The sequence below is a fragment of the Eschrichtius robustus genome, chromosome 20 (genome assembly GCF_028021215.1).
Source record: "Eschrichtius robustus isolate mEscRob2 chromosome 20, mEscRob2.pri, whole genome shotgun sequence".
NCBI lineage: Eukaryota > Metazoa > Chordata > Mammalia > Artiodactyla > Eschrichtiidae > Eschrichtius > Eschrichtius robustus.
Window position 1 is genome coordinate 42,568,101 of NC_090843.1, and position 14,394 is coordinate 42,582,494.

The 14,394-nt window shown below is 36.4% G+C and overlaps 1 protein-coding gene across 2 annotated transcripts in view; it reads left to right on the forward strand.

The window, feature by feature from the left end:
* Positions 1–14,394, forward strand: part of RPS6KB1 (ribosomal protein S6 kinase B1) — a 37,419-nt gene that overhangs the window by 3,507 nt on the left and 19,518 nt on the right. For both annotated transcript variants that reach the window (XM_068529669.1, XM_068529668.1), the window contains exons 2-4: positions 4,319–4,368; positions 5,613–5,733; positions 6,939–7,007. In XM_068529669.1, coding sequence (XP_068385770.1) covers positions 4,319–4,368; positions 5,613–5,733; positions 6,939–7,007 — 240 coding nt within the window. The remainder of the gene's footprint in view (positions 1–4,318; positions 4,369–5,612; positions 5,734–6,938; positions 7,008–14,394) is intronic.

Here is a 14,394-nt window from a genome sequence, read left to right on the forward strand (position 1 = left end):
TTTATAAAATGTGCTCTCTTTCATTGGGACTTAAGGCATATTAACTTGAATTTATATACAATTTTAATTTAAAACTTTGTGAATAGTCATTCTGATGTGCTAGTTTGAAACAGTGTATCTTGTATAGTACCTTAGATGAGGAGGATTCTACTTTGTCAATCATAGTGGCACACACAAGAAACATTGGGTGGGTCATAAAGCTTAAGGCAGAAAAAAAAAAATCTGAATAAAGTTTCCTGTGAAGGAGAATTGTCAGTATGTCCTATATGGTAGCTTGATGTTTCTGGTGTAAGACTTCTAGTTGTGGGTTTTATTTATTTACTTCTTTATTTTTGGCCACACCGTGTGGCAGGCAGGATCTTAGTTCCCTGACCAGGGATCGAACCCATACCCCCGCCATGGAAGCACAGAGTCCTAACCACTGGACCACCAGGGAAGTCCCCTGGTGTAAGACTTCTAAAGATAACATTGAGTAGTAGAAAAGAATTGTGCCTCAAAATGCTTCTGCTCCAGAAGGTAACGGTAGGTAGTTATAAGCCCAGATGCAGGTGGTAAGACAGGCCTGGCTGGCTCCGGAAATGAAACATAGCCACAGGGCATATCTTTCTAGGTGGCTTCAGAGTCATAGTTCAGTTTTAACTACTCTGTGGTCTTTAATTTAGAATTAAGTAAAGCGAATATTAAAAAAAAAAAAAAAAAGCAATTACATAATACCAGTTTTATAGAAGTTAGCTTTTTGTCTTTAAAGTGAAGCCATCATAGGTGATTGTATGAAGCACCAGAAACCAAAAAAATCCCTTTAACCATAACCACCCCTATCTGCCCCTCCCCACACACAGAAGAAACTGTATCAAGTTGAAACTGCAAGAATTTTTTTCCCTTGATACTGCCCCCTCCATTTGCCTAGGTCTAATCATGAAACATACATCCTTGGTGTTAGACTTCATCCTGACTTGTTTACACTGTGAGCAAGTTCTGACTAAAAAACTTGTGTTTTGAGGGGTCATTTGAACATCCATTGTGTAAGAATACTGTCAGTTTTCTTTGTGTGTCTTGACTGTGTGCTGGTATCTTTGAAGAAAGATGAGTTCACTTAAATATTTTTTGAATTATTCTAAAATTTTTAATAAAAACTTTAAACTTCTAATTTTTTAGAGCCTACTTTCAATTAAGTGATAGCCTTTTGTATAAATTGAAAGAGTTCATAATCAGACTATATTTAAGAATACTCATTTTAAAGGTGTATTTTGTAATATAAATAACTGACTTTCTGCTGCCAAATTATTTTTTATAATTCAGTGACTTTTAGTATATTTATGGAGTTATACAACCATCACCACAATTTAGTTTTAGAACGTTTCTGTTGCCCGCAAAAGAAACTTCGGGCTCATTTACAGTCTCTCCTTATTGCCACCCCTAGCCCTAGGCAACCTACGCAACTAGTCTACTTGCCATCTCTATAAATTTGCCTTTTCTAACGTGTGTATATGGAATTATACAGTATGTGGCCTTTTGTGTCTGGCTTCTTTCACTTAACATAATGATGTGAGGATCATCTGTGTTGTGGTATATATCAGTATTTCATTCATTTTTATGGCCAAATAGTATTCCATTGTTAGGATTAACCACATTTATCATTTCACCAGTTGATGTTCATTTGAGTTGTTTCCATTTTTTGGCTATTGTGAATAACGCTCCTATGAACATTTGTGCCTAAGTCTTTGTGGAACATGTATTTTCATTTCTCTTGGGTAGATACCGAGGAGTAGATTTGCTGGATCATGTGGTAAGTCCATGTTTAATTTTTGAAGAAACTGCCAAACTGTTTTCCAAAGCGGTTATACCATTTTACATTGCTGCCAGCAGTGTATGAGGGTTCCAATTTCTCTACATCCTTGCCAGACTTGTTATTTTTTGTCTTTTTAATTATAGCTATCCTAGTTGATATGAAGTGGTATCTCAGTTTAGTTTTGGCTTGCCCTTCCCTAATGGCTAATGATGTTGAACATACTTTCATGTGACTATTGGCCATTTATATGTCGTCTTTGCAGAAATGCCTATTCAGATCCAAACCCATTTTTTAAAAATTTGGTTATTTATTTTTTTATTATTGAGTTGTAGAAGTTCTTTATATGTTCTTATTCTGTGGATTTTCTTTTCACTTCATAATATCTTTAGAAGTGCAGAAGTTTTAAATTTTCAGTAAATTCACTTTATCGACTTTTTTCATTACTCTTTTGTGCCTTTTGTGATCTGTCTTAAGAAGTTGTTGCCTACCCCAAGATTGTGAAGATTTACTCCCTTCTAGATTTCTTCTAAGAATTTTATAGTTTTAGTTCTTACATTTAGGTCTGTGATCCATTTTGATGTATGGTGTGAAGATAGGGGTCCAAAGTAAATCTTTGCATGTGGATATCTGATTGTGCCAACACCATTTATTGAAAGACTGTCTCCCATTGAATTTTCTTGGCATCTTTGTAAAAAATCAGTTGACCGTAAATGGAAGGGTTTATTTCTGGGTTCTCAATTCTATTTCATTGATCTATATTTTTTGTTCTTATGCTGGTACCACACTGTGTTAATTGCTGTTGCTTTGTAGTACATTTTGAAATCAGGATGTGTCAGTCCCCCAACTTTGTTTTCCTTTTTTTTTTTTTTTTTTTTTCTACTCTTTTTTTTTTTTTTTTTTTTAACTTTTTTTTGGGGGTTTATTTTATTTTTTATTTATTTATTTATTTATGGCTGTGTTGGGTCTTTGTTTCTGTGCGAGGGCTTTCTCTAGTTGTGGCAAGTGGGGGCCACTCTTCATCGCAGTGCGCAGGCCTCTCACTATCGCGGCCTCTCTTGTTGGGGAGCACAGGCTCCAGACGCGCAGGCTCAGTAACTGTGGCTCACGGGCCTAGTTGCTCCGCGGCATGTGGGATCTTCCCAGACCAGGGCTCGAACCCGTGTCCCCTGCATTGGCAGGCAGATTCTCAACCACTGCGCCACCAGGGAAGCCCCGTGTTTTCCTTTTTCAAGACTGTTTTGGCCCCCTTGTGTTTCTGAGTGAATTTTAGGATTAGCTTGTCAATTTCTGCAAGAAAGGAACCTGGGATTTTTATAGGATTGAGTTGAATCAGTAGACCAATTTATTTAGTATTGCCATCTTAACAATGTTAAGTCATCTGATCCATGAACATGGAATGTCTTTTGACTTATGTAGGTCTTCAAAAATTTCTTTCAGCAGTGTTTTGGAGTTATCAAATATACAAGGCTTGCACTTTTTTTGTTAAATTTTTTTCTAAGTATTTTATTCTTATTGATGCAACTGTGAATGGAGTTATCTTAATTTCATTTTTGAATTGTTCATTGCTAGTGTACAGAAGGTTAATTAAGTTTTGCACTCATTTATACTATGGTCAGAATAAATTTTTGGCCAGCATGACTCCTCACAATTTGAGAGTGTTGTTTAATTGTTTTGCTTTGATCAGCCATATCGTACACTACAGTATCTTGGACTGGTTGTGGTTACTTTAGGCTTAGCTAGGCTGTAGTTACATAAGGTTTGTAGCATTATGTTAGTCTTATTATCAAAAGCATATCAGAATAGCACTTTTTGTAAATCATTTGATTAACTCATACTTGGAATGTAGTACCTTTAGTTTCATAATATACAAAATACATATTTTGAATAAATGTAATTTTTGAAGGAGAAATCACCTTTTTTTTTTTTTTTAATAAATTTATTTATTTTATCTTTGGCTGTGTTGGGTCTTCGTTGCTGCTGCGCGGGCTTTCTCTAGTTGGTGGCGAGCAGGGGCTACTCTTCGTTGCAGTGCATGGGCTTCTCATTGCGGTGGCTTCTCTTGTTGTGGAGCACTGGCTCTAGGTGCACAGGCTTCAGTAGTTGTGGCACACAGACTCAGTAGTTGTGGCTCTTGGGTTCTAGAGCGCAGGCTCAGTCGTTGTGGCTCACGGACTTAGTTGCTCCGTGGCATGTGGGATCTTCCCGGACCAGGGATCGAACCCGTGTCCCCTGCGCTGACAGGCAGATTCTTAACCACTGCGCCACCAGGGAAGCCCAATCTCCTTGTTTTGTTTGTAGATCTTTGATGAGTAGCATCTGTAGCTTAGTTGTCACATAAAAGTGAAATCCCATAGTATTGTTTGTGTACCTTATTTTGTTCATCACCACATTTACCTGTTATTAAAGTATAGAGAATTTGTAAGCTGGTTTATTTCGTTCATTGTCCTTCAGTAATGGGGTGAAGCAGTAAATTCTGTAATTTCTTGTTTATGAGATTATTTATTTTTAAAACTTTAACATATTTTTCAGGGTCAGTTAAATGAAAGCATGGACCATGGGGGAGTTGGACCATATGAACTGTAAGTTTATATAAAAAGGTTTCACTGTGCTGTCTTTCTTTTATGTAGTTTATAGCCATTATGTGATTTCAATAACCTGTTTTTAAATATTTAGTCATATATACAGACTTGGTTTATTGAGTTTGGCACCAATATAATAACATATCTGGGGTTTTGAGATCATGTATGCATTTTGAGAAAAAGATTATTCAAATTTAGAGTATACTGAATATGAGTCTGCGTGTGTTAGGAACTTTTATTAGTTTAATATAGAGAACCACCTTTTCCTACTGAAAAAATAAAAATTTTAGAAATGCTCCCCAAAGCAAATGCTTTTTTTTTTTTTTTTAATACTTATTTATTTATTTACTTGGCTGCGTCGGGTCTTAGTTGAGGCACGCGGAATCTTCATTGCCGCGTGCGGGATCTTCATTTCGGCACATGGGATCTTTAGTTGCGGCATGCGAACTCTTAGTTGTGGCATGTTCCCTGACCAGGGATTGAACCCGGGCCCCCTGCAATGGGAGCGCGGAGTCTTAGCCACTGGACCACCAGGGAAGTCCCTCAAATGCTTCTTGTTTTGCTTGTAATACATCATCCAAACAGAGATCTGTGCAATCTTATGTCATTTTAGGCAAGCTTCATTAGGTGAGTATGGTGTTTAGTCTGCTTTGTACCCCATCTTCAAGTAAAAAGCCTTGGATTGTGGGGAGACTGAGAAGATCACTCATAGAAAGCATTTAAGTGACAGATAAATTGCCTCCCTTTTTGGAGTCTTTAAGCAGATGTGAAAAGATGCATGGATATAATTTATTAGCAAGAATTTTTAGCTAAAGACTTGAACTAATTGGGTACCTTTAGAAAGTTCTCATTTTCTGCTGAAGTTGCCAAATGAAGTTGGATAATAGCTGATCTCATAGACATTTTGAATGAACTAAATTTGAATAACTAGAAGACTTTTTTCCCTTTGTCAGCTTAATAAACGTGTTCTAATTTATCTTAGTTTGGGGATGCTTGATGCTTATGAAAGTAAATAATCAATAGCATGTTCTGTAAACAAGCAGATAAGCAAACAGTTATCAAGCCACCCTAATCTTGACCTACCATGTCATTGAATCATTAGTTTACTTAGAGCACAGACAGTATATTTGTTATCATGCACCTTTTTCCTTTTACTTAATTGGATTATAATTCTCTTTCTAACAGTATGCTAAAGGTAATTTAACTTTTTGCAAATTTACTTTTGGTTTTGCTTTTCTTCCCAGTGGCATGGAGCATTGTGAGAAATTTGAAATCTCAGAAACTAGTGTGAACAGAGGGCCAGAAAAAATCAGACCAGAATGTTTTGAGCTACTTCGAGTACTTGGTAAAGGGGGCTATGGAAAGGTAGGAAGTATTTTGAAATGAGAGCTGTTGTCTGTCTTGTGTGGATTAATTTTTATACCCTGATTCCAGCGGTACTCTTCAATCTTTGTTAGCTATCAGCAAAGGGTATGATCACTTACCTGGTATTATTTGAAGGATATACAGAAGTTCTCCTTTTCCTACCACCATTCACTTAAAAGCCTGGCACATTGTAGGCACTCAGTCAATATTTGTGGAATAAATAAATAGGCAGCTGTGCCAGGCAAAGTCTGCTATTAGAGGATTCATTCCTTCCTTTGGTTAAATGGTACCGTCTGTTGGTATCCTTTAGAAAAAACAAACAAACTACTGCTTACTTTCAAGAGGCATGGCACATTAAATTGGTATCTGTTACTGAGACCTTAATCTAAATTAGTTTTCTTTGACTTGCAGTATTTGGAGCAATAGAGTTAGGGAAGCTGAAGAATATAAGAGGGGAGAAGAAAAATGAAGAGAACCTCTTAGTTTCATAGTTTTGCCAGAGGCTTTCTAATTTAAGACCTCACCTCTGTGTGTTCTGCCCAAGAAAATTTATACCTTGCCATTCTCTATCAAAAGACAGAATTTGGATAACATTTTAGAGTTAGGATTAAGCTTGAGAACTATTTATGCTATTGTGTAGTGTTCATTTTTGCAAAACATGACATTTGTAGTTTATTCTTAGGCTTGAGGACATACTCTAATATGTTCTAATCATCTTGAATGTGTAACACATGCACTGTGAATCAGACATTTTAGCTGTTGCATGAAGATGTATTATAGCTAGTCATTTTAAGGAATAGGTAATTGCTGTCAACTATTATTAAATAGTTATATGTGAAGCATCCCTTAGAATTTATGAAATATTTTATAATTTCTGTGTGTCTGGGAAACGTGATTATAGCTTTTTCTATGCAAACTTGGATTTTTTAAGTAACACGGAGTGCTTGTTATAAGATGGTCATTGCCCAGCTTTGCCACCAGATGTCAGCAGACCAGACAGAAAAGTCCCAGGTTGTGTAACACTTTTCACTACTAAATCTTTAATACAATCTCATAGCTCATCATTTTTGTACACAGTCCTTCATGATACTAGTTTTTGTAAGAATACAGACTGCTATATCATTTGTTTCTTGTAAGTAGGAATTAAGGGATTGTGACTAGCATAGTTTAGCTTTTAATAACACACACTTCTATTTTTCATCTAGGTTTTTCAAGTACGAAAAGTAACAGGAGCAAATACCGGGAAAATATTTGCCATGAAGGTGCTTAAAAAGGTGATTTCTCCCCTCCCCCCCAACTATATTCTTAATTGCTATAAAATCCATACTTTGGTCTAAAATTCTCAGTCAAAAAATGTATTTCTAACACAATTATAAGTCTTCTTGGAATGTGGGTTACATTTCATTATTGTTATTCTTGTTTTATTCTGCTTGGTGAGGGTGGAGAGGAGAGCTGTTTCAATTCTCCTCTGAGGTAACTCTTTTAGCCCTTTGTTCTGGTCTCTGTATTTCTAAGTAATAAGCAAGTTCTGCTATGACTTAATTCAGTAGTTTTAGAATTATGTATTGACTTCCTATTTTATTCTTTTTTACTCCTTTCTTCCTTTTTCCCATCCTCATCTTGCTTCATTTTCTTTCGATCTACTATTGTCTTCTCACACCTTCCATCAACTCTGTAAAACACCTTTCGGGCCAGTGTTCTATGATCACACTTATTAGATAATTTACTAGTTCCATTTATTTTCCTAGAGACATCCCATAGGAACCTTCTGTCCTCCTGTTCTCACCTGTACTGATAGTTATCTAGGCATAGCTATCATTACTGGACTTTCCCTGCACCACAGTCCTTGGAATCCTCCTGACACCTTCAGTGTTGGATCTTTGGTTCCTGGATTCCATATGTTCCTTTTTCTTAGTTTGTGACTCGTTCCCTTGCTTTGGTGACCATTTACTGGTGGGTTCCTGAGAAACTGAATCAAGGTAAATTTTTTGGGAAATATTGCATATTTGAAAATTTTCTTATTATATTCTTATACTTGTTTGTATGGATGCAGTTTTGAAGTCAAAAATCATTTTCACACAGGATTTTGCTCCATTTTCATCTAGCTTTCAGTATTTCTGTTCAGGAGTCCCTTGCCATTCTGATTCCCAATCCTTTATAGATCTATTTTTCTTTAATATATTTAACATTTTCTTTTTATTTTTAATGTTCTAAATTTTTGCAGTGATGTGTCTTGCTTTGATTCTTATTATTTATTTTTACTCTTTCAATCTTGGAAGTTTCAGTCTTGTAGCTCCAGGAAATTTTCTTTTATCTCTGATAATTTTCCCCCTATTGGTTTGTTTTCTTGGAATTGCATTTACTTGGATGTTGGACCTCCTAGACTGATCATCTATTTTTCTTACCTTTCCGTTTGTCCATTTCTTTATCTTTTTGTTTACTTTCTGAGAGTTTTCTAGAAATTTATTTTCTAATCATTTTACAGATTTTTTTTTTTTTTTGGCTGTGCCATGCAGCTTGTGGGATCTGAGTTCCCAGACCAGGGATCGAACGTGGGTCCCTGGCAATGCAAGCGCGGAGTCTTAACCACTGGACTGCCAGGGAATTCCCTTACTGATTTTTTTTTTTTAAACTATCATATTTGTGGTTCCCCAAAGCTCTTTTTGTTTTTTCTTTTTACAGCAACCTATTTTGTGAGTGCAGTATCTTCTTTTATTCCTCAGAGGGTTTTAATTATAAATTCTTTGAAATGTTCTTTTGTTCCATGCATGTGTCTCTTTTCTAAGTTCCTATTTTCTTTGACTTTGATTTAGTGGTTTTTTGCCATGTCAGAGGCCTTCTTTAGATGTCTGGTGTCCTTTAAGAGTGGAACTCTGAAAAGCTGATCAGAAGTTGTATGTGTTTAGGCTTCTCTGTAGTGCAGTCATGAGATTAGCTGGCAATTGACTAAGAACCTCCAAATATCAGTGTCTGAAGGTCTTTTTTCTGGTATGGATCAGTTGGTACTGAGAAAGATCCTCTATTCTCTTGCCTAGAAAAAGCATTTTGGAGCTGGATGACAGAGAGGAGATGGAGATCTCACCTTTCAACACCAGATTTTCACTGAAGTCACTTTTTTTGTTTGTTTTGTTTTTAATTTTGTTGAAGTATAGTTGATTTACAATGTTATGTTAATTTCTGCTGTACAGCAAAGTGATTCAGTCACGCATATATATATTCTTTCTCATCCATTATGGTTTATCACAGGATATTTATTAGAGTTCCCTGTGCTATACAGTAGGACCTTGTTGTTTATCCATCCTATATATACTAGTTTGCACCTGCTAATCCCAAACTGCCAAACCATCCCTCTCGCACTGCCCCCCCTTGGCAACCACAAGTCTGTTCTCTACGTCTGTGAGTCTGTTTCTGTTTCGTAGATAAGTTTATTTGTGTCATATTTTAGATTCCACATACAAGTGATATCATATGGTATTTGTCTTTCTCTGTCTGACTTACTTCGCTTTAGTATGATAATATCTAGGTCGTCCATGTTGCTGCAAATAACATTATTTTATTCTTTTTTATGGCTAAGTAATGAAGTCACGTTTTTACTTTAGCACTGTACTCTGTATACTTCACTCTTTTTTTTTTTCTGGACACTACATCTCTCTAAGAGGTAGTTCCCTGGCTGGTTAGTGTGGGGATGGGAATCTTGTTGGTCTGTCTGTTCCTTATAGAGACTTTCAGATAATCTCTCTGTTTTCAGTGCTCCACCTTCTGCCTTCTGCAGTCCCTAATGATTCCAGTTTTTTTCCTTTCTTTCCTTTTATTTTTGCTTCTAATTTTTCAACCCTGCTAGGGTTCTATAGATGGATTCAACTTCTTTTGTTATGCCTCTTTGCAGGCATTTAGGTTTGATCATACCCCAGTGTACTAAGTCATGCACTATTGCTTTATCCCCACTCTGTCTTCACCTTTTGAGATGTGGAGTTACACGTGTTTCTTAGTTTTATTGAAGATGGATTATGTATGTTTGGTTTCTTGTTCTTTTTGTTTGGGATTGATTTCTGAAAAGAGCTCACTCTCTTAAATCTTAGTAGAAAACTATATTAAAAGACAATCAAAATGACTTTTAAAAAAATTATAGCGTTTGTAATATTTTGGTCCTATTTTCCTGATTTTTACTTAAGCGGTACAAATGACTTCCTAATTTAATTTAATTTTTTTTTTTTTTTGGCTGTGCTGGGTCTTCGTTGCTGCACGCAGGCTTTCTCTACTTGTGGCAAGCGGGGGCTACTCTTCACTGCAGTCCACGGGCTTCTCGTTACGGTGGCTTCTATTGTTGTGGAGCACAGGCTCTAGGGCGCGTGGGCTTCAGTAGTTGTGGCATGCAGGCTCAGTAGTTGTGGCACACAGGCTCAGTAGTTGTGGCTCGCGGGCTGTAGAGTGCAGGCTCAGTAGTTGTGGTGCACAGGCTTAGTTGCTCTGTGGCATGTGGGATCTTCCCGGCCCAGGGATCGAACCCGTGTCCCCTGCATTGGCAGGCGGATTCTTAACCACTGCGCCACCAGGGAAGTCTCCATAATTATATCTTAAGTGAAGTATGTTTCTGGCACTGGTGTCTTTAATGGAAAGAAGAGGGTGGTATCTTTAATGGAAAGAAGAGGGTGTTGGGGTTTTTTTTTATACTGATGGTGAGTGGGCATGGTATATTGGGAAATCCATAGACCTAATTACTGCTAATTGTCAGGCTTCCTTTTTGTGCCCAGGCATCTAAAACCTAACTTGCTTGCCTCTCCTTTTGCTTAGTTACCATTCCTTCCCACTGTTGGTTTTTGCTTTCCCCAAGCCTGCCTAGATTCTTTCCTTGAGCAAAGAACACTGTCTCATTCTTTCCTTGCTGTTCCTAAAAACAAGCTTACAGCAGAACATAATGAAAGTGAAAAGGTTGCTAGGGTTAGGTCCAAGGTTTTAATTTCTAAATCCCTAGGTAAGATGACTGTGTACTCCTGTTGAGTTTCTTCTTTTGATTTTGTTATCCTTGAAGCAGAGTACTAACCCTCTTGACCTGAGTATGTGGTAAGAATATACCTCTTTCTAGCCTTAAAGATGAACTCAGAATAAACCAGGTGTCCCCTTGTCTTAAATGAGTTGCTTACAACCTTGTCCCCAGTACCATATTGTCTACATTTTCACCTGTCTTTACTTCCCTCTCTCCAGGCTTAGTGGGAGATGTGTTCCTCCTTCTTTCCAAGGCTAAACCCTCTCTTTATGTTTTGGATCCCATCACTTTCTGCCTGTTCAGGGTCTTTGTCACTTCTGCCTCTTTTTTCCATAAATATATTCATGTCTTTGCCATATTTAGAAAACAAATCCTTTCCTCACTCAAGGTCTACTGTAGCTTCCAGTCTCTGCCTTTCATAGCTGAATTTCTTGAGAAGTCATGTTTTATTATTTTTTTCACTCACTATATTTTGACTTCACAACTCTATTTTGATGAAATGCTTGTCCCCTACATCACCAGTGATCTCCTAATTGCTGAATCCAGTGGTCTTTACTTAACTCATCCTTAATTTACCTCTCTGTTAAATTGAAGCTATTGACCACAGCATTTTGAAACTCTGCTCCCTTGACTTCTATGATTCTTCTTTACTATTTCTTCATCTTCTCTTCTTGGCCTCTTCTCAGACTTTCTCAAAACTATTTATTTAAAAAATTCAAACCTCCTGAACAGTTAAAAAATAATGTATCTTTGAAATTTTTCAAACTTTCCAAAGAGTTACAAGAATAGTACAGTGATAACCAATTGTTAAGTTTGCCATATTTTCTTTGTCTGCCCCTCCCTCAGTTTCTCCTCTCTCAGTATGTATGTGTGTGTATATTCAAAGTTTTAATTTTTTTGGTGTACAATTTGAAAGTTATTTGTATACATGGCCCTTCGCCCTTAAATTCTTTAGTATGTATCTCTTAAGAGTAAGGGCATTACATACATAACTACAATGTAATTGTCACATTTGGGAAATTTAACATTGATATACTATACTGTTTTCTAATACATTGTCCATACTCAAACTTCCCCAGTTGTGTCAGTAATCTCCTTTATAGCTATTTTGTTTTGTTTTTAACATCCAGGATTTAATCAGGGGTCACACATTGCATTGAGTAGTCCTGTGTCTTTAGTTTCTTTTACTTTAGTTTCCTTTACTTTTTTGTCGTGCATGACGTTGCCATTTTTTGAAGACTCTGGGCCATTTGTTTTGCCGAGTATCCCTAATTTGGATATGGTTCATTGTTTCCTCATGAAAACACTTAAATTTTAAATTTAGGTTAAATGCTTTCTGCAGGAATATTTTACAGGAGCATTGTGTCCTCAGTTCATGGGCTCAGGAAGCACATAATGTTAGTCTGTCTCATTATTTGGTGAGACTGAGTTTGATCACTTTGTTAAGGTGGTGTCCACCAAACTTCCCATTCTACTGATAACTTTTTCCCTCTGTAATTATAAAGTATCTATGGAATGAAAGCTAGAGATTGTGTTAATATTGTGTCCTAATAATCTTCTACACCCAATGGTTTTATTATCCATTGTTTCTTAGCCAAATCAAATAATACTCTGGTGATTATAAAATGGAGACTTTTCTATTTTTATCATTTTTTTCTATATTGTCATTCTTCTGTAAAGAAGAGCTTTTCATACTTGCTTTTTTAAATTTAATTTTTTAAAATCGTACGGACATTTTTTCAGTGTGTTATCCATTTCTTTCATTATTCAAATTTTGGTCCACAGATTTTCCCAGGTTTTGCTAGAGAGAGCTCTATTAAGATGGCTTCTGTGTCCTTTCAACATATACCCTTGTTAGTTTTTGAGTAGTTCCTTACTTTCTGTATAATAGCGTGCTCCAGGTTTACCTTGCACTTTCCCTGACCCTGGCCTAGAACCATCTGATTCTCCATGGAACCCTGTTTTTTTTGGTAGAGAAACCAAGATCTGGGTGCCAAGCTATACTTTTTGCTACTGAAGTCTCATTGTTTCTGGCTTTTTCAGTACACAGAGCTAGGAAGTTTTGTTTTTGTTTTAAATCATGGCTTCATATTGATATTCCTAATTTCAGTCCAATTCCGTAGGGTACTTCTTTCCTCAGCCTACATTTGCATCTCTTTTTCCACAGTGAGAAAAGCCTGGTAACAACGTCAGTACATTTACTTATTTGCTTAGTTGTACAATATATGCAGAATAGTTTGAGAATTATAATACCAATACTATGAGTAGCTACAAACCTACTAAGTGTGGTTTAAGATTTTTTTGCAATTTTTGCTATGCTTACATATATGTCACTAAGAATGTTCAGTGTAAAGTTATTTAAATATCTTTTTTTTCCTTTTGTGGTAAAATTATCAAAGTAATAGTCAATTAAATTTATGTATTTCTCTTGTATTCAATTTTATTTCCCTCCCCCGTCCAGATTTAATTTTATTTTTGAAATGTATGAAACATTAACATGGTTCAGAATTTAATAATCACAATAATGATATTTGATTTAGGTAAGAAAAGAAATTAATGATAAAACCCTTCAGGTTTTACTCAGAGGTCCCATTCCCTTTCCTGCCTTTCCACTGTCATTAGCTTTTTTTTTTTTTTTTTTTAAATAGGTTTCTTGTTGGGATGTTTTATGTTGTGTTATGTTATCTTATGTTATTTTTTTGGCCACGCCACATGGCATGTGGGATCTTAGTTCCCCAACCAGGGATCGGACCTGGGCCCTTGGCAGTGAGAGCGCCGAGTCCTGACCACTGGACCGCCAGGGAATTCCCTGTATCATTAGCTTTTGGCTTAATTTAGTTGTGCTCATTATTGCAGATATAAGCATGTACCTATTATATATATTCTTATTTCCACTTTTACACAAAAGGTAGCATACTATGTATACTGCTGTGCCATATATGCTCTTTTGCACCTTGCTTTCAGAGATGTTCCTCATTCTTTTTATAGCTTTTTTACGCAGGGTTTTCAGGCAGTATCCTATGCATGGGCATTTAGGTTGTTTCTAATGTTTCACTTTTACAAATAATATTGCAACTAATGACCACGTATATATGCTTTTTCATGTTACTAGAGGTGTACAAGAACTTAGAATTTAAGACTTAGCATGTCCAAAGCAATATATCATTTTCCCAAAACTTTTTTCTTTGTTTCCATTTCCTGTTATTGAATGACACCATTACTTACACAGAAACCATGGTATCATCATTTCTTCTCATATCTCATTAGTCAGCGAGTGCTAATGATGCACTTTTCCCCTTTTTTTCCCCACCTTCATTTTCTTAGTTACAGGTTTTACTTCTTGCTTAGTTTACTAGCCTTCTAACTGGTGTAATTTCTTCCCTAAAACTTCACACTGCTACTTGAACTGTCTTTCTTAAAGCCAAAGGTTATTCATTTACCTTACCTCAGCATTTCTCCTCTGCCTCTAAAATAAGATTCAAATGCCTTTGCCTAGATGCCCAGGCCTTCCATTTCCTATATGTCCAGCCTAATACATGTCCTAACCACTTCTAACCATACTGAACTACTTATAGATCCTCTCGACATGTCCTGTCCTGTCAAGTCTCTTTTGCACTGGGAATGCCTTTTTTTTTTTTTTTTTTTTAACCCTCTACATTTCATCTTTTTTTTTTTTT